Here is a 16,175-nt window from a genome sequence, read left to right on the forward strand (position 1 = left end):
CGACAGCGGAGTCCAGAGAAGTGGGGGTAGGGCGAGAGGCAAAAAGGTGAAATCTGCTTGGCAATCTGCACCCTGAATTAGGAAAAGCTGGTAATGGACCTTCCGAAGTACTGTTCTTTTCCCTGAGCCATCCGTCTCCGCCGCGTCGCCTGTGTCTGTGGATCTGGGGGTCAGAAGGCCAATCTAACTCTAAGATCAGTAAGAACAGACAAATTGTCTAGAACCCAGTAGGTCAGAGCGAGGGTGGTGGCATTGTTTGGGGACCCCTGGGTGACGAATGGTGATGACTGCAAACTCCAGTGGGCATTCCCTTCCCTCCTTCCTCTCTACACTATTTCAAAGCTTGCAAAAGAAAGTGCTCTGTCCTCCTGGGCGAGAAGGACATGACTGGGAGGGAGTGGGTGTCAAGAGTTTCCTGGGGTGAGGGTGGGGAGGACATTACCCCAAATTATTGCTTGCAGTATGGTACCCATGATGTTGGACTGTTCACCAAGCACCCAGTCCCATAATTTGTCAGTACTTAAGTTTGGTGGAAACCGTAAATCGAGGCACAGAAGGAAGGGAATTGCTCTTGAGCAGTGGAAGTTGGTATAATGCAAGGAGGGGGGTTGTCTTCATACCTTTGAGATGGTGGGGGTGGCGGGGCAAAGGTAGAGTTGGAGACCTGAATATATTTCACGCCTGTTTGACTTCTAGACACTTTTGTTGCATTAGGATCCATTTTGTTACTGGGAATGGAGTGTGGCGTCACATTCAGAGGAAGTGACTGGAGTGGGGGGTAGGGTGGAGGGTTGGAGAAGAGGATTTTTGAAGGAGAGAGAGGAGGGAGGATAATAAATTTCAAAGTTTCAGCTCTGTGAGGAGAGGAGGGTAAGGGAAGACAGGAAATATTGAGCAAGGAAGGACAAGGGCTAGGGATTCAAAAGAAGGACAGGTGTCCCGTTCTGAGTGAGGGTCATCTGTTTCCTAAGCACTCAGCACCTTCCTCCCCACCTGCTTGTCTACAGGTTTTCGGGACTGAAGAAAGAGAAGAAACTGCCTAGACCTCTGCAGGTGTATGTGAGGGTGCCACTACCACCAGGACATCTGCAAGGGCAGGGGTGGTACAGAACTGATCGGATAGGTTACATTTAACGTTTTGGGATGGGGTGGTGAAACGTAAAGTTGGAGAATCTGGATGTGGGGGAAATATCCAAAATTAACTTCCCGATGGAGGAAAGGAATTCGTGATGTAGGTACTAAGCTCTGAAGTTCTGCCGTTATTTCCACACCTTTGTACATTTGTCAGTTGGTGTTTCAGTCTGCCTATGTGCAAAAGGCACTAAAGGAGCAGGAGCCCAAGCCTGAAATCTTTCTTTTCTTCCTAGGTCTCACTGTGTCCCAGCCAGCAGTAAGGACTCCGCCCCCTACCTGTGCACACTCCTCTGCGCCAGAGCAAATCTGCTCTGAGCCTGACTTTCTCCCAGGCTGGGCCATGGGCCGAACTCGGGAAGCTGGCTGTGTGGCCGCTGGTGTGGTCATCGGGGCTGGCGCCTGTTACTGTGTGTACAGACTGACCTGGGGAAGAGATGAAAACGAGAAAATCTGGGATGACGACGATGAGGAGTCTAATGATACATCAGAGACTGGGGTAGAGACTGGGAAAGGAACTAAGGCTAACTTTGGGGCAGGGACTTCAGTCAAACTTCAGGGTGACTCAAAGGCCAAAGCTGAAGAGACCTCGAGACTGGAGAGTCGTCCAGGTGTAAAGGAGCAGATCCCCATGGGGCCCCAGAGAGTAGGTGGTTTAGAGGCCAAGGCCAAGGCCCTTTTCAACACTCTGAAGGAACAGGCAAGCGCAAAGGCGGCCAAAGTCGGCAGGGTGGGTCCTATCTCTGGGAATAGGACCCTTGCACCAAGTTTACCCTGCCCAGGAGGCAGGGGTGGAGGTTGCCACCCCACCAAGAGTGGAACTAGGCCTGGGGGCAAGGCAAATGGGAAATCCAAGGGAAAATCTCGAAGCAGTAAGAGCACTAGGGTTCCAGCTACAACATGGCCAGTCCGTAGGGGCAAGTTCAACTTTCCATATAAAATTGATGATATTCTGAGTGCTCCTGACCTTCAAAAGGTCCTTAACATCCTGGAGAGAACAAATGATCCTTTTATTCAAGAAGTAGCCTTGGTCACTCTGGGTAACAACGCAGCATATTCATTTAATCAAAATGCTATACGTGAATTGGGTGGTGTCCCAATTATTGCAAAACTGATCAAAACGAAAGACCCCATTATTAGGGAAAAGACTTACAATGCCCTTAATAATTTGAGTGTAAATGCTGAAAATCAGGGCAAGATTAAAGCATATATAAGTCAAGTATGTGACGACACTATGATTTGCCGCTTAGATTCAGCTGTGCAGATGGCTGGACTAAGACTGTTAACCAACATGACTGTGACAAATCATTACCAACATTTGCTTTCCTATTCTTTTCCAGACTTCTTTGCTTTGTTATTCCTGGGAAATCACTTCACCAAAATACAGACTATGAAATTAATTATAAACTTTACTGAAAATCCAGCTATGACAAGAGAGCTGGTCAGTTGTAAAGTACCATCGGAATTGATTTCCCTCTTCAATAAAGAATGGGATAGAGAGATTCTTCTTAATATCCTTACCCTGTTTGAGAATATAAATGACAACATAAAAAGTGAAGGGCTTGCATCATCCAGGAAAGAATTTAGCAGAAGCTCACTTTTTTTCTTATTCAAAGAATCTGGAGTGTGTGTTAAGAAAATCAAAGCACTAGCAAATCACAATGATCTGGTGGTGAAAGTAAAAGTCCTAAAAGTATTAATTAAACTCTAATTTGGGGCCTATCCCAAATGGTATAATGGTAATTTTTTTTTAGTTTGCACCTGGGAACAATATATTTTGTAAATTCTTTGTTTTCCACTATGTCTATATGGCAAATAGATCCTTCCAGCTGCTGTTCTGAAATAATATCCAGATCATCGACAATGATTGATGCTGGTTGTGATTGTCAGGTTTAGGCTGGGCTATTTTAAGGATGCCAAATGAATATTAGAGCGAGTACAAAGGATATGTATATTGATTTGATCCTGCTAACTAGATTGAGTTATTTTTACTCTTTCCTCTACCTAAAATGACAGTGATTATACGTCATGAATAAGCTACACTTTTGTATTGATTAACATTTGTTAATCCAAAATTTGTGTTTCATCAATAAAGTTGTGTGTTTTAAGCAACAGACACAAAAGACATTTTCCTTGTCATTGAGTTTCTATCTGTTTGGAAAGGCAAGATATACAGAAACTAAAAGATAGTGACAAAACTGGGAGTCTCCTATCATGGCCGGATGCCTCCCATCACTGCTTAGAGGCAGCAGAAGCTGCTGCGGTCAGCTGTGGTCAGGGAAAGTTTTACAGAGGAGGCGGACACTTGAGTAAGCTGGGCTTGAAGGACAGGATACAGGTGGGTCTCAAGGATATTGAGGGAGGGGAGAGTGGTGGGGAGAAGGGCATAGAAGTGGGGATCTGCTACAAAGAGAAGCTGGCCAGCCTGGGGTGGAAAGTGTGGGGAGAGGAGATAGAGGTGGGTAATTGGAGTGAGTCCCATACACGGAGCACCCCTGATTGCTATACTGGGGTATCTGGCTATTATCCCATCCACCCCTGGAACACACCAAGGCCATTCCTGACCAGAGAACCCACAAGATGAAAGGAAAGTGATGTGGTAGATTTATGTGCAGCACAGGTTCAACTTGAAGTGGGGCCAGGAGTGGTGACCGGAGATTAGATTACCAGTCAGGAAGTTACCACAATAGTCCAAGCACAAGACAGTGAAGGTGTGGCATGTCATTGATGGCTGTGGGAATGGTACGGAGGGGAGAGACCCTTGGAATAAACACGTGCCAGAATCTATTCTGGGTACAGAAGAGTGATTTTATTTTAGAGTCCTAGGGCATTTAATAGGAAAACATTCTCCTTCTTGGCTAACTCTTGTGTCTGCATAAGTGAATAAAATAGTTACTATTTTGAAATAATAGGAAATATAGAAGAAAGAATATTTTTTGGTGTTTATAGAAGATTTATTTTATAAGGTTGGTTGGAGTGCGGCCTTTACAGAAAATCGAGAGTGCTGTTGAGATTCACAAAGGAGAAGATCCACCTCTCTCCCATGCCTTAGTGTCGGTGAGGGAGTGTATGTGGGGGAAGGAGCACTCTCAAACTCTGCAGGTGGGAGTATACAGTGGTAAGAGGTCCACTGGGATACATGTTTCTGCAGCTTAAAGATATGCATTCTCGTTGACTCAGTAACTCCAATAATTTGTAGACATTCATCCTTAGGAGATAATCAAATAATTGGTTTGTCCAAAGCTGTGTGTCTTCAAGCTGTTTTGAAGGGTGAAAAATTGTAAATGACTTGTGCCTCAAAATAGGCAATTGGCTATAAATAACCAGATATCTACATGTGAAATATTCTGCAGCTGTTGAAAATTGATGGATATCTACATTTCTCTAACCAAAAAAAAAAAATTCAGTATATAATCTTAAGTAGAAAAGCTGGTTATATGTTGTATACATGGTATGTCTTATTTTTCAGAACAATAAAAGATTTACATACATTATAACTTCTGAAAGGCTGTATACCCAAAAAAGAAGGAGGAGAAGTATGGGTGAAAAGGAATGGAGGTGGGAATCCTACTCCAATGAGGAAGTTGGCTTCCTTTGAGTAGAAAGTCTGTGAATAAAATGATAATGATAATGTACATGACAAATATCTACAACTTTATCTGTCAATTTAAAAATAAAAATAATAATTAAAAAAAGATAATGTATAAATTTACTATCTTAATTTTCTTTCTCATCTATGTTTTTCTGTCTATAATATCTGTATGTGTGTGTCTGTATATATAGATATACATATATATAAAATATCTGTGTAATTCCACTGGAAAATGTTGGTACAGGTCTGACTGAAAATGATGAGAATAATAGAATGGGAACATGGCTGGGATTTATATGTGTATTTGGAGCACATACTGAGTGCAAAATATTTAGACAAAAGAAGGAGATGTGTTAATATGATAGATGAATAGTGACGATGTGGATAATATCACATTAAGTGATATATTAATATTATATAATTAATGAGGTAATGTATGTAAAATGCTAAAGGGTTGGAACATTACTAATTACTAAAATTAATGATTAAGTTCTCTAAAAAACAGCACTGATACATTTTTCCCCTACAGTTTCATTATGCCATGTGCTAGTAGCATTTAATAAATAATTCTTCTGAAGAATAGGACTTTTGTTTCCTTCTAAGAGCTGAAAATGTTTCTGTGATGCAATTCTCATCAGTCTCTAAAATATTCCTGATGTCTCGGTGATGTTACTGTGATTTAGACACGAAACCTTAGTCAATGTTTCTCAAAGCAGAGCTGATGGAATTCTGGAAAAATAGTGACATGTTTTGGGATTTCACAAATTCTCTACAAATGTCTTTTAAATGCTCTGTTTCATTTCACTGATAATTTAAAAGAAATTTATTTAAAATATATTCTACATTTTCACATTTTACCTCGCACTCTATGTGAAAATGAACAAAATTGCCCTAAGCAGGCTTCCCTAAGCTGGATAATAAATTTGGCTCATGGCAGTTTCCATAGATACTAAACTATAATAAAACTCAGCATAATATACAAATTGTAACCTAGTTAAGAGCACAGGCTGGTAACTTAGGAAATGAGTGTCAGCCAATCATAGACTGCCAACTGATTAGATATTGTCCACATAAAGCAAATGCCAATTTCAGCCAATTAGGTTGGTTTTGCATGTCATTGCCTTGGTTTGTAAATTACTTCCTTTTCTCTGACTATGAATGTACCTGTACAAGTGACAGAGGGGAGCATTCTGAATCAGCTTTGGTGGGGAATGCTGCCGGATCCTAGAATTTACCCCTGGACTCTTAAATTGAACTGATCTTGGACTTCTAGCACTTAGGAGCCAAATACTGGATTTAAATTAAGTATTGTGATGGTACCAAGCAGCATTACTGTATTCATTCATTGATGCTTAGATCGATTTTTTTTTCACAAATTATTATCTCTAAAGTCATGGCATATCTTACAGTTGATGGTAACTTTGCATTGTATTGTAGTTCAACTAGAAGTATTTTTCTTTTTCTTAGTGGTAGGTAAAATAATGATGTATTTAATGGCAAAAGGCATCATAGATATAGAAATTCTGTTTCTAGTCAATGAGAAAAATGTGACGATGTACTTAATACACAAAAGATGCATGTACTCCATAATGTATCATTTTGTTCCCTACAGAGGTTTTGTAGGAATTTTGAGTTAGGAAATTGGCAGAGGGTTCAGACTAGGTCATTAACCTCTTCCTGATGAAGGAATGTTTAAATCAAGAGAATCTGTGTTGTCATCAGTACCATAATCATGTTATAGACTGATTTAGGATTGCCAAAGCAACATTATCGATCTCATTGGATTAGTGTTAATTTTAAATTGTTTGGTTTTGGGGGGCCAGCAGGTGGCGTGGTGGTTGAGGTGCTGGACTTTCCCACATGGCTGATCATGGTTAGAGTCACAGAGCTGGCAGCTTGCTTTCTCCCTTTCTCTCTCTCTCTCTCTCTCTGTGTCTCTCTCTGGTCAAATTGAAATGAATGAATGAATAAATAAAATTAAACAAATAATTAAAATAATTGTTTGGTTTTATAGGTTGGCTTCTTTTTACTTTGTGAGGTTGTTTTGTTTTATACTCTGTAAAAACTGTAAGCAAAGGAGTTTTTGCCTAGTTTTAGGTATGTAAATATTTAAGTAACATCATAGAAATAATTTTAGGCAATGCTAGAGGCCTTTAATGAGTTTTCTTCTTTTTAGAATAATATTACTCAAATTTGATAAGCAATGCATTTATGTCAACATACATGTGTTACAGAAGAATAGAGGTAGGTGGCATCTAATATTTGTCAGACAGTGTGTGGCACTTTACATAGTTCCGGATTTACTCCCTTTATCTATCCTGTGGTATTAATTTATCTTTATTGCAAAAGAAATGAGACTTGGAGAAATTAGATAGAATTTCCAAGATCACACTATTAGTAACAGTAGCCTTCCAAACTTGAGTAATAGGTTGCTTTAAAATTGCTTAGTATGAGGTCAAACCCAGTATAATGTCTTTATAAGTACTCCACACAAAACCACACCTTGAAGATGGAGATGAGATTCTTTATGTTGGGCCCATAAGGTTATAGATACACACATGGCAAGGTGTAGAGAAAAGAGCAAAGTCTCAGGAATTACAAGTAGGTGAGACATTGGTGAGGAATGGAGAAGCTATTTACCTTGCTTCTCCTATGTGCCAGGTAGGACGAGCAATTTTTACATGAAACAAATGTAAAAATTTCCTTCTTTATTTCCTTCCTTCCTTCCTTCCTTACCTCCTTCCTTCCTTCCTTACCTCCTTCCTTCCTTCCTTACCTCTTTCCTTCCTTCCTTCCTTCCTTCCTTCCTTCCTTCCTTCCATCTTTCTTTTTTTTTCTTCCATCTTTCTTTCATGAGAGCATTAGAGAGCTAGAGCTGCAGAGAGAGAGAGAAGCAATCTCAATAGGGCCCTCCTCCCAGCCAGTCAGGATCACCAGCATGAGTGCATGCACATGCCCAGAGTGCACAGGTTGACTTGGGAACTGAGCCCCAGTCTTCCATATAGCTTTGAGCATTGCAGAGCTGCATGGTTGACCACGGTTAGAGTCCCAGAGCTGGCAGTTTGCTTTCTGCATGCTACTAGTGCACCACCAGGGCTGGGCCAAATAAGAACATCTCTATTGTTATGTTGAACTTGAACAGCTGAGTAATTTTTAAACTTGGGTGAAAATGTGGTTAATGTGAGTACTAAAAAACCATGGTGAGGTAGGCACGATCCTGGCTGATGCCTATCTGCTTTTTTTCCGCTTGCCTGGTTCATTCTCATTCTTCTTTCCTCTCTCTCCCTTCCTCCCTCACACTTTTGTCTTTATTCCTCCTTTTGGGAGACTGTTGTTAGCCTCCCTGTGTGTCTATGTGTTTGTCGGGGAAGGGGAGGCGGCATTTGAGTCCCATGACACCATGCCTGCATTCTCCAGTGGGTATTTAATACAGAATAATAATTGTTGCTGTGGTCATGAGGTGACCCCAAGTGTGACTGGGCCCCAGGACTTTCTGGAACCCTAGTTGAACAGAACAGAGACTGAGAAGGAGCCAGTCTTAGCTTGGCGCAGCTGCATATGCTCTGCATGTACATTTGCTGCCTCAGGCCTGGCATTTAGACCAAATATCCCAGACTCTGGGAAAGTACGATGGGAGGCAGGTATGTGACTGCCTGGTCCAGGGAGGCCAATGTCCCCATATTCTCACACAGGAAGTTGTCACTCTTGATCATTTTGGGGAGGGCAGAGTTCTAGGATTGTGGCTGTGGTTGTGGTGGCTCAAGGAGGCAGAGACGAGGTAGTGTCATCTCTTTAGAGAGAATGGCAGCTCCTGGGAAACTGAGGGAATGAGAAACGCAGGGGATATCCTGCTATTTTGGTTTTGTTCTCATCTAACAACTGTAGGATCTGTCTTGTCCAAATGTGTTCAAAGGTGATTTTATAATGATGGAGTTGTGTTCTGTTACAAATTGTCACCCAAAGCATAATATTTCAAGGATCAGGAACGGGATTTTTAATTTTTTTTTATTTCTAGAGTGCATGTGAATGAGAGAGAGAAAGAGAGAGAGAGAGAGAGAGAGAGAGAGAGAGAGAGAGAGAGAAAGTCCCTCAATGGAACATGGTCCCGCTGCAGTCTATTTTCTATTTATCTATCCTGTCAGGATTTGGGGCATGTACACACACACACCTGTCATGTCTTTTGAGTCACTGGGTCCAGGACTCAAACCATAGATGACGGGGCATGTGAAATCTGGTTCACTTAACCACAGAGGGATTGGGGACCAGCAGGTTGCATAGTGGTTAAGGTGCTGTACATTCTCACATGGCCGACCACAGTCCGAGTCCCAGACCTGGTGACTTGCTTTCTCACTTCTTTCTCTCTCTCTGTCTCACTCTGGTCAAGTTAAAAATGAATGGATGAATAAAAAAGTTAATAATACTTTTTTAAAAATCAAGAAATCACACCCCCCCCCAGGGGTGACGGCCACTCTGCCATCCCTTCTCCTTCATTTTCCTCTTGGGATTTTGGGCATGCATGCACACGAGCCTGGTGTGAGTTTTAGGCCACTGGGTCCAGGACTTAGATCACAGTTGACTACTTGGGAGTCCAGCAATGTAACCATTACATCATTTGCTTGTCTTAGGAATGGCGTTTTAAAATTAATTTATTATTATTTGTATTGCCTGAAGAGATGTGCACCCGCCAGAGATGGAGAGAGAAGGAGAGGGATAAATCATCCCTGAATGGGGTGTGATCCTGCTGCAATCTCTTTCATTTCTTCATCTCACCCTGTCAGGACTCGGGGCTGCACATACACGCATTTGGTATGTCTTTCAAGCCACTGGGGCCAGGACTCAAACCACAGGTGGTGAGCCATCTGGGATCCAGCTCCTTTAACCACTAGGTCTTGGTGCTAGCCCAGGTTTTCTTATTTTTAATTCACATTTTACCTGCTATTTTTCAAAAAGATTCCAAGTATAGATTTAGCAAAATGATGTGGTTCAGACAAATTTTATACTTATGGTTTTTTTCAGTTAATTTTTCTGCTAAGTTCTTTTGAAAATGGTTTTCTAAATAACTATCATCAATCTTTACAATGCTAGGTTTTTGCATTAATTTTACATTGAATTCCACGTTGAATTTTCTCTAGTTTCTCTGTTTAAACTGTGGCTCAAGCCAGCTGGTGGCATGGTGGTTGTGGTAGCTGGATGCAGGAGCATGAGGAGGGGAAGAGGGAGGGAAGGAAGCCTTATTGGAGAGTAACTTTATCCTAACAGGGTCACTAACATTTTGGGTGTTTTTTTTTTTATTTTAAAGAAGTTTACTTATTTATTATTTTCATTGAGTAAGAGAAAGACATAGCACCCTTAACAGGTTCTTAACGCTACAATCTAACCCCCAGCTTAAGCTAGAACCAGATCATGGCTGACCACAATTTAAGTCCCAGATTCAGTGGCTTTAGGAATACCCTTGAGGCGAGTGTGTGTGCATGTCCAAAATCATGAAAGGAGAAATGGAGGAGAGGGGATTGCAATGTGACCATCTGCCATGGGAAGTGCTTTATCAATTTCCTCTCCCATCTTGCTTTTAACTCAGAGCTGTCTTCCTGCCATTCTGAGGTCCCTGGTCTGTCTTGCTCTGAAAGTGTTGTATAAAGAGGGTAAGGGATATTTGCTTTTCAGAGCAGTATCTCTCCCTGCCCTGCTCTCTCCACTGGTGCCCTCTCAGGACTATGCTAAGGGCTTGGACCATGTGTGTGTTTGGGGATGGGTGTGGGAGGACGGGGAAGAGAGAGGGAGGAAAGGAAGACTTCCGGGGGATAATTTTATCCTTACAGATTCATGAGCATGTAATTCCAATAGATCATGAGAGCGGGCTGTGTCAATCTCTGGCCCCATGGACCATTGTTTTAAACAGTGAAAGAGTAGGTATGATACAAGCATTTGTGTTTGAGCACAGAACTTCCTTATTGGTTGAGCATTTCTAAGTTTGTAGGGACATAACATGCTATCAAATAGAGTGGGATTTTTTTTAAAGAGATTTTTGCTATAGGGTGTGAGTGCTTGCTTGAGAGATAAAGAGATACAGAGAGATAGAAGGCAAGAAATCACTGCCCAGAGGGGATGTCCATGCTGCAATCCCTTCTCCATTCTCCTATTGGAATTTTGGGCATGAATGAAACACACCTAGTGTGTGTTTCAAGCTGCCATGTTCAGGACTTGAACCATAGTCAATCACAAGTGAGTCCAGTGCCTTAACCACTATGCTACTTGCTGGCCCTGGAATTTCTTTTTATAATAAAAAATAATAATATAATTTGTGTAACTGTAGGAAACATAATTATTAAGCAGACTAGATTCTTAGTGTTTGCTTTTCAGAACATTCTCTCCCCAAGATCAATGATACATGAGAAGTCAAAATATCACAGAAGATTGTTTATTTAATGCTCAGGAAACTTGGTCAACTTAGCTAAATGTTGGTGCCTTAAAAGTAAGAGAACCTGGTGGATATTTAATTCACTTATGTTTATTTTTTTTTCCTTTATAGGTGATTATGTACAGGTGATTAAATCTTACATATTTTCCCTTTATGATTTCTAGGGTTTTGGTCAGGGAACCTCTAGTTTATAAAATTTGACTAATATTTCCTTCAAGCTTTTTATAAATATATTTTTATGTTTTCCTTACTTTTTTATTATATACAATCATGTATCTTACCAACTGTAATCTATTCTTAACATTATCCTCCAACTTCCATACAGCATACCTTGTTTAAGAAATTTTTATATTCTATTAGTCTGGCTATTTACAAAAATTTTTTCTTCTCCATAGACAAAAATATTTTAAGTTTACTATCTTTAAAAAATTATTTATTTAATTTTATTTATCATCATCATTATTTTTTAATTTGTTATGGGGAAGTGTGCTTCAAATAGAGAAGGAGGGAGAGGGAAAGTGAGAAAGCAAGCTGCCAGGTTTGGGACGCAAACCCTGGTCAGCCATGTGAAAGTCCAGTACCTTAACCACCACCCCACTTGCTGGCCCCAACCTTGGTCTTTTTGAGGCTTTGTGCAGTGAGATGCTACTGGTAAAGTCTTATACTATAGAGCTTATTGGATTAAAAATAATAATAATAGTTTGGGTGTTTTTAAAAGTCTATTTGTTTATTACTTTCATTAAGTGAGAGACAAAGAGATAGTATTGGAGACTGCAACAGAGTCTCAAAACTGCACTAACACTCTTAGGTTCCATCAGACTCAGATCCTGGGCATATGCATGCCTGGTGTACTCAGGGAGGTTTCTGGATGCAAACTTGGAACCTTCCATGTGGGTCAGCCTCTCAGAGTGAAGCATTTTACCACTTCACTACCTTTGAATCCTATTGTTGAGTTTTTTTTTTAATTGCCGGAAGGCATGTCCTCTAGCTAGAGAGAGAGGCAGAAACAAAGATAGACATACCTTCTAGTACAGTGTGGTCATGCCATAGTCCCTTCTCCTCAACTTCTCCATCTCATTTGGATTCTAGGCATGTGCATACATATACCTGGCCTGGCTTGAAGTTTCTGGGACCAGGATTTGAATCATGGTTGGCTATGAGGGATCCAGCACCTTTAATCAGTAGGCTATGAGCCAGCCCAGTTATATTTTGTTTTTAGCGCAGGACTAGAAAACAGAGACTAGGTCAAAAGCTTACCTTATGACACTGTTTAAATGTGCATGTAATTCAAGGAAACAAGAATGAGAGTAAAAGAGAAATGAGTAAGGGAAACACAAATACAAGGGGATGAGTTGCCTACCAGGATATAACTTTTCAACAAAAATAAACTTTCTTATCTTATTTCATATAATGTCTTCAGTAAGGACATATAAAATTATAGCATCTAAGTACAGTATATCCAAGTGGAAGAAATGGAAAATAATTTATCTGTCAGCTCTCTTGACTAGCCAGTCTCCCATTTGTCATAGTCTGCTCCCTAGGGTATTATGTCCCCTGTACTTCCTTGGTTCTGGTCTGCTTAGTTTGCATATGAAATAATCTCTCTTGTTAAGTGACACTATGTTAGACAACTCCTCAACTTGTAGCTGGAACAACACAGTGACAGTGGCAGTGGCCTGGGCTCTGTGACTGCAGAAACAACATGCTGTGTTTCTTCTCATAAGGAAGTAAGGCAGTTGATGTGGGCCTAGGATGGGAGTGAAGACAAGAGGATCTGGGATGGTACATAAATTGTTAGGAAAGATTGTGTTACTATTATTTGCATTGTAAATTCATTATGAAGGATCCTAGTACACCACTGGACAGGATACAATATACTTAGGGCTATGAAAATTCTATAATTTGTAAAAGGTGGTTGTCGTTGTATGTTTTCTGTTGCAATAGCAGAAACCCTGAGACTGGGTAATTTATAAAGAAAAGAGTTTTATTTAGCTCATAGTTCTGGAGGCTGGGAAGTTCATGATCTGGTGACTATATCTGGCGAGGGTCTCATGCTGCTTTATAGCATGGTAGAGGACATCACATGGCAGGAATATGTGAGAATGGGTAGTGGTGTTCATGCAAAAGGTAAAGGAGAAAGACTGAGCTTTCTCTTTTATAAAAACTGGATTTTGCAGTAATTAATCTGCTCCAATGATAATTAACTACTCCCATGAGAATGCCATTAATCTATTCACAAGGGTAGCGTTCTCATGACCTAATCTCTTCCCATTAGGCTCACCTTCCAAAACTGCTATACTGGAACCCAACCTCAACATGAATTTTTGACAAACCATATTCAAAGCATAGCAGTAATCTGGACCAAAAATTCTGAGTCAGGAATTTAAGTATTCCTAATACCTTTTGTCTCAGGTTATATGACAATAAGTGAGCTAATCAGTACATTTGAGTATTTAAAAATCTCCTTTCTAATCTTATTCTCCAAATTATGTATCATTATCTATAACTTGCAACCAATAACAGGGCATTGGCAACCTAGAAATACAAAAGGCAGAGTAGTACTAAGAAATCTTTTCAGGCAATGTAAATTAAATTGATACCCTGTGAGACAAACTGGGTGCGATGCAGATATAACATTCAAAAAGTTATTGTGGGGATCAGCAGTTAGTGTAATGGCTATGTTGCTGGACTCCCATGGAGTCGACCGCGGTTCAAGTCCCGGACTCGGTGGCTTAAACTCACGCCAGGCGCATGTGCATGCATACCCAAGATCCCGAGAGGAGAGTAAAGGAGAAGGGATTGCGGCGTGACCATCCCCCCTTGGGGGTGATTTTTTGCTTTCTGTTTCTCTGTCTCTCTCTGTCTTTCTGGTGAGCTCACGCACCCTATAGCAAAAACCTCTAATTAAAAAAAAAGTTATTGTGTACCAATGGAGAAAATAACGTAGGGATAAAATGAAATAAATATAAGAGGGACATTGAGACTAAGACAGTTGAATTCTCACTGCAGCAATTGATTAATTTGTGATGATATATATTATTTCTTTGCCATACTTATAGATTGTATTTGTTACTATATTTAGAATTCTACATGTACATTAATTGGTGATATTAAGCTATACTTTTAGTTTCACCATTAAGGTTTTTATCATCAAACATTGATATTAATGGTGTCTTTTGGTAAAGATAAATTAATGTTTTCCTTTATTTTGTTTTAATGTTAAAGATAATGTCCTATACTATAATACTATAAAGATGATCTACAGTATCTTCTAGATGCTTAACTGTTTTTTCTTTCACATTTAGATAGATAATTCTCAAAATCCCGAGATGAGAATGAAGAAGAGATTGTGGTGTAGCCATCCTCCCTGGGGGTGATTTCTCACTTTCTGTTTCTCTCTGTCTTTCCAGTGATTGTACACACCCTACAGAAAAACCTTTCTTAAAAGAAAAAAAGAATTGGGAAAGAAAAAAAAATTACACAATAAATGATTGTGTATGTAGAAAATACAAAGGTCTCTGTACACTATAAAAATTAATAAATGGCTTAATCAAGGCCACTTAATCCAATGTGTATATATATATATATATTTTCTGTCAATAAGAAATTTACTTGTTTTAAAAAGTCCAAATGCTGGCATTGTCCAGAAAAATTTAACAGGTTTATTTATAATCGTTATAAAGTTGAACTCTGAAACTTGTTCACCGAAACATTTTGACTTGGCATTAATGCTTTACATCCCCGCATTTATATTAAAAATCCAAACACAAATGAAAATGGAAAAACTGCCAATACCCGATTTCTGTCCCCTATTTTCCACCCGCAATCATATACTTAGGTACCTTTTGACACCATGGAAAAACAAAATCTAATGTTCAGAACTACCAATAACAGGAAGAGGAGGGAAAAAAATTGTTTTTGAGAATGAAATGTTTCCCATCACAGTGGTTTCTTTTTTTTTGGAGAGATTTTCGCTATAGGACACGCGCGCTCGCCAGACAGATAAGAGAGAGACATAGAGACAGAAAGCGAGAAATCACCCCCCAGGGGGCATGGTCACGCCGCAATCCCTTCTCTTCCATTCTGTCGGGATCTTGGGCATATACGCACATGCGCCCTTGCATGAGTTTTAAGCTGAGTTTTAAGCCACCGGGTGGGGAGTCCAGCGACATAGCCATTATGCTAACTGCTGGTTTCCCCCATCATAGTGGATTCTTAAGCACATTCTCCACGTATGCAGCGTGCTAGCTGCATGTCTTTTGGCATAATTGCTATGCATTTGGCATGGACAGCACACAGGTTGGTATCTTCAAAAAGTCCAACCAAGTAGGCCTCGCTTGCCTCCTGCAAAGCACCAATAGCTGCGCTCTGGAAGCGCAGATCTGTTTTGAAATCCTGAGCAATTTCTCGCACCAGACTCTGGAAAGGAAGTTTGCGAATCAGAAGTTCAGTGAACGTCTGATAACATCTAATTTCACGGAGTGACAGAGTACCAGGCCTGTGACGATGAGGTTTCTTCACCCCTCCAGTAGAGGGTGCACTCTTGCGAGAGACTTTTGTAGCCAGTTGCTTCCTGGGTGCTTTACCACTGGTGGATTTGCGGGCTATCTGCTTTGTATGAGCCATGGTAAAGAGACCTTCTCTCTTACCTCCCTTCTTCCACTGGAAGTCGGCAAGCTACAGGCAGGGCTGGCGTTGGAGAGTGACGGCCCCAATGTCAATATATTTTTAAAATACCAGTTAGTTTCTATGTACTGGCAGCAAACAAATAGAAAATTAATCTTTGGATCCAGCAGGTGGCATGGTGGCTAAGGCATATTCTTTAAATATTTAGATTAATTTACCTGTGAATCTATCTTTAATTAGAGTGTTTTCTTGTGGGAAGATTTGTTACAGATTCGATTTTTAAAAATGGGTATAGAACTAATCAAAATTTTCATCTCTTGGGAACCAGCAGTTAGCGTAATGGCTATGTCGCTGGATTCCCACGTAGTCGACCGCGGTTCGTGTCCTGGACCCGGGGGCTTTAAACCC

At 40.4% G+C, this 16,175-nt stretch overlaps 2 protein-coding genes across 6 annotated transcripts in view; one reads left to right on the forward strand and one right to left on the reverse strand.

The window, feature by feature from the left end:
* Positions 1-4,755, forward strand: part of ARMCX1 (armadillo repeat containing X-linked 1) — a 56,617-nt gene extending 51,862 nt beyond the window's left edge. For 4 of the 5 annotated variants that reach the window (XM_027768952.1, XM_006170160.3, XM_006170163.3 and 1 more), the window contains one exon: positions 1,368-4,755. In XM_027768952.1, coding sequence (XP_027624753.1) covers positions 1,475-2,842 — 1,368 coding nt within the window. In that variant the 5' untranslated portion in view covers positions 1,368-1,474 and the 3' untranslated portion in view covers positions 2,843-4,755. Of the gene's footprint in view, positions 1-81; positions 1,056-1,367 lie in introns of all 5 variants that reach the window. The other variant, XM_027768953.1, reaches the window with a different exon arrangement.
* A 10,601-nt stretch (positions 4,756-15,356) lies between these two features.
* LOC102481436 (histone H3.3) lies at positions 15,357-15,770 on the reverse strand. Its single transcript, XM_006170169.2, has one exon. It carries the CDS (start codon positions 15,765-15,767, stop codon positions 15,357-15,359), a length of 411 nt encoding a protein of 136 aa, XP_006170231.1. The 5' UTR covers positions 15,768-15,770.
* Positions 15,771-16,175: the final 405 nt, after the last annotated feature.

This window comes from Tupaia chinensis, unplaced genomic scaffold, assembly GCF_000334495.1.
Source record: "Tupaia chinensis unplaced genomic scaffold, TupChi_1.0 Scaffold148073_2, whole genome shotgun sequence".
Taxonomy (NCBI): Eukaryota; Metazoa; Chordata; class Mammalia; order Scandentia; family Tupaiidae; genus Tupaia; species Tupaia belangeri.

What these genes read in the sequence shown, in the direction of transcription:
- LOC102481436 (XM_006170169.2), bottom strand. Translation starts at nt 15,767, where the DNA reads ATGGCTCATACAAAGCAGATAGCCCGCAAATCCACCAGTGGTAAAGCA.